This window comes from Sebastes fasciatus, chromosome 14, assembly GCF_043250625.1.
Source record: "Sebastes fasciatus isolate fSebFas1 chromosome 14, fSebFas1.pri, whole genome shotgun sequence".
Lineage (NCBI taxonomy): Eukaryota > Metazoa > Chordata > Actinopteri > Perciformes > Sebastidae > Sebastes > Sebastes fasciatus.
The window spans coordinates 30215023-30217457 of NC_133808.1; the positions used below are offsets into that span (position 1 = coordinate 30215023).

The following is a 2435-nucleotide window of genomic DNA, read 5'->3' on the forward strand; positions in this document are numbered from 1 at the left end:
GGATATAAGAACCTACGCAGCATTGTACGTTACCGAGGAATTCATCTCAGGAAGTGTTATGTTCACTGACTTCATGAAGGCTTAGCTATAGAGGCCGTGGAAATCTATATCTTAAAGCATACTCAACAAAGGAAGAAGGACATTGTCTCTGAAGCAAGATGCTTTAGGTTTCAGTTGCTGCCCCTAGGATATGGTCCAGATTGGAGCTCTCCTACCTAATACAATACAGTTGTTCACAAATAGCAAGATGCTTGACCTTCTTTTGGACCAATCCCAGAGGACGAACTTACCTATAAAGACCCCTGAACACAGCCCCAAGACTTCAAACTCACTGAGCTCTACCAGCCTTCAGCAGCAGAGTCAAGACAAACCCAAGGCAAAGCTGACGAAAAAGAAGAAAAATGATGAAGGTTATTTTACTGTTACTCTCCACTATAGGCAGAAGTAGTCAGCTAACGCTGGGTGAGTGTGGAATTGAAGCAAGACGGCCAGAAATCAGTGACATCGCAGTGCAATGCGGCACTTCATCCATTAGTCTGGCGATTCAAATGTGCCCCGTTGTCTACACCGGCTACAACGAGACTCTGCTGATCCTGAACCACAAGTTGGACCCGGTATGTAGAGCAACCCTCGATGAATCTGTGACTCCACCTGTTGCTCGCTTCAACTTCCCTCTAAATATGACCCACGCCTGTGGAAGCATATTCAGGACCACCAGCGCTGCTGGGACGGGAATATTCTCTGACTTCTCCAACATCCAGACGGTCAACATCAGCGGCGTTGTCCGGTCTGTCGATCCCACATCGGGCATGGTCACTTACAACGCTGAGCTGAAGTACTACTACTCCTGCGCCTACCCCTTAGAATACCTGATCAACAACACCCAGATCGATGTGTCGGCGTCCTCCATTGCGATCAGGGACAACAACGGGAGTTTCATCAGCACTTTGAGCATGACGTTGTTCAATGACGCCGACTACACAAATCCGATGGTCATTCCACAGCTGGGGCTTGAACTGAGGACCAAAGTGTACGTCGAAGTCAAGGCCACCAACTTGACAGGGCAGTACCACGTCCTGCTGGACCGGTGCTACGCCTCCATCTCCCCGCTGCCTTCCAACTCCAGCTTCTTCAACCTGTTCGTCCCCTGCTCACAGGACCAGTTCACCACTATGATCGAGAACGGCGACAGCCAGAGCTCCCGCTTCCACTTCCCGGCCTTCCGCTTCATCGAGCAGCAGAACGAGACCGTGTCCACCTACTACCTCCACTGCATCACCCGGCTGTGCGAAATGAGCACCTGCAGCAGCTTCAAGCAGTGCAACAACAGACGGAAGAGGAACACCGTGGACAAACCCGCGTCGGGCATAACCGAGCCTTACACCATCTCTTCCACGGAGATCGTCACCAAGGCCGACAGCAACGAGTCCAAAGAGAAGCCCCTCGTCGGCGGAGAAGAAGACGACTCTTCTGTCGGGCTTGACGTTGCTGTCGGCGTCCTCGCCTTTGTTTGCCTAGTTGCCCTTTGTGTTGCAGCTGTGTTTTACAAAAGACTGAAGAACTAAGGAGGCATCCATAGCGCTGAAATGCAGAATACTTACCTCAGGTCTATCTGCGCGCTCATTTTAGTTTTTCTGGTGGAGGACAGCTCATCTCTGCATTAGTTAGGAGAACTTTGTATGTCTATTATTGTAGCTCTAACTGTGTATCAGTCCTGGAAAGATAGTTGGGAGAACGGCGCATCACTAAAGTACTTTATTCACAGATAAAATACTGAATTGTGGGAACAGCGTGCTGTCTCATGAAGTGCCATTTTAAGAAAGTGACGGTAGAACAAACTGTTTTCCTTTGATTTGTCTTCATTTCTCTGCATTCGTCTACTGCTGTATGAAATAAGCTGATTTGGGGGCTGTGACCATTAATCACGCAGCCAGGAGCGGAGGTGAGCGAGCAGGAGAGCAGGTGACCCTCCCTCACCACCCTCCTGACCCCATCATCCCACAAACACCAGCCGCCATACCACAATAAATTCACAGCAGGACTCTGACAGTCTGTTTGTCGTCCTTCCTCTCACTTCCTGCCTGATGTCATCACCGCGGACAAGAGGTGTCATTAATAAAAGACAATGAGGGGATCCAATGGGACTGACAAAAAACACCAGACTTTCACCCAGTCAACCGCTGTTCACGTCCCGTGTGAAACCAGAAGTCAACATTGATTTATCTGTCACGTAACATCCGTACTTAAGTTACGGCACTTCCGGTGTTATTTTAACCCAAACCACAATCTTTTCCTGAACATAACTAAGTAGTTCAGTCAGAACCACTTTAGTCAAAGAAAACTTTATTTCCATTTGCAGTAATATATACAGTATATTTGGCGGTATGCTCTGCTCTGGGACCTCCCTGCCCATCCACGCGCATACGTTGATCCAC

The 2435-nt window shown here is 49.0% G+C and overlaps 1 protein-coding gene across 1 annotated transcript; it reads left to right on the plus strand.

Moving 5' to 3' along the window:
• The first annotated feature begins 366 nt into the window (after positions 1–366).
• LOC141782430 (zona pellucida-like domain-containing protein 1) lies at positions 367–1712 on the plus strand. Its single transcript, XM_074658797.1, has one exon. The coding sequence runs from the start codon at positions 402–404 to the stop codon at positions 1563–1565; it is 1164 nt and encodes a 387-aa protein (XP_074514898.1). The 5' UTR covers positions 367–401; the 3' UTR covers positions 1566–1712.
• The last annotated feature ends 723 nt before the right edge of the window (positions 1713–2435 follow it).

What these genes read in the sequence shown, in the direction of transcription:
- LOC141782430 (XM_074658797.1), top strand. Translation starts at nt 402, where the DNA reads ATGATGAAGGTTATTTTACTGTTACTCTCCACTATAGGCAGAAGTAGT.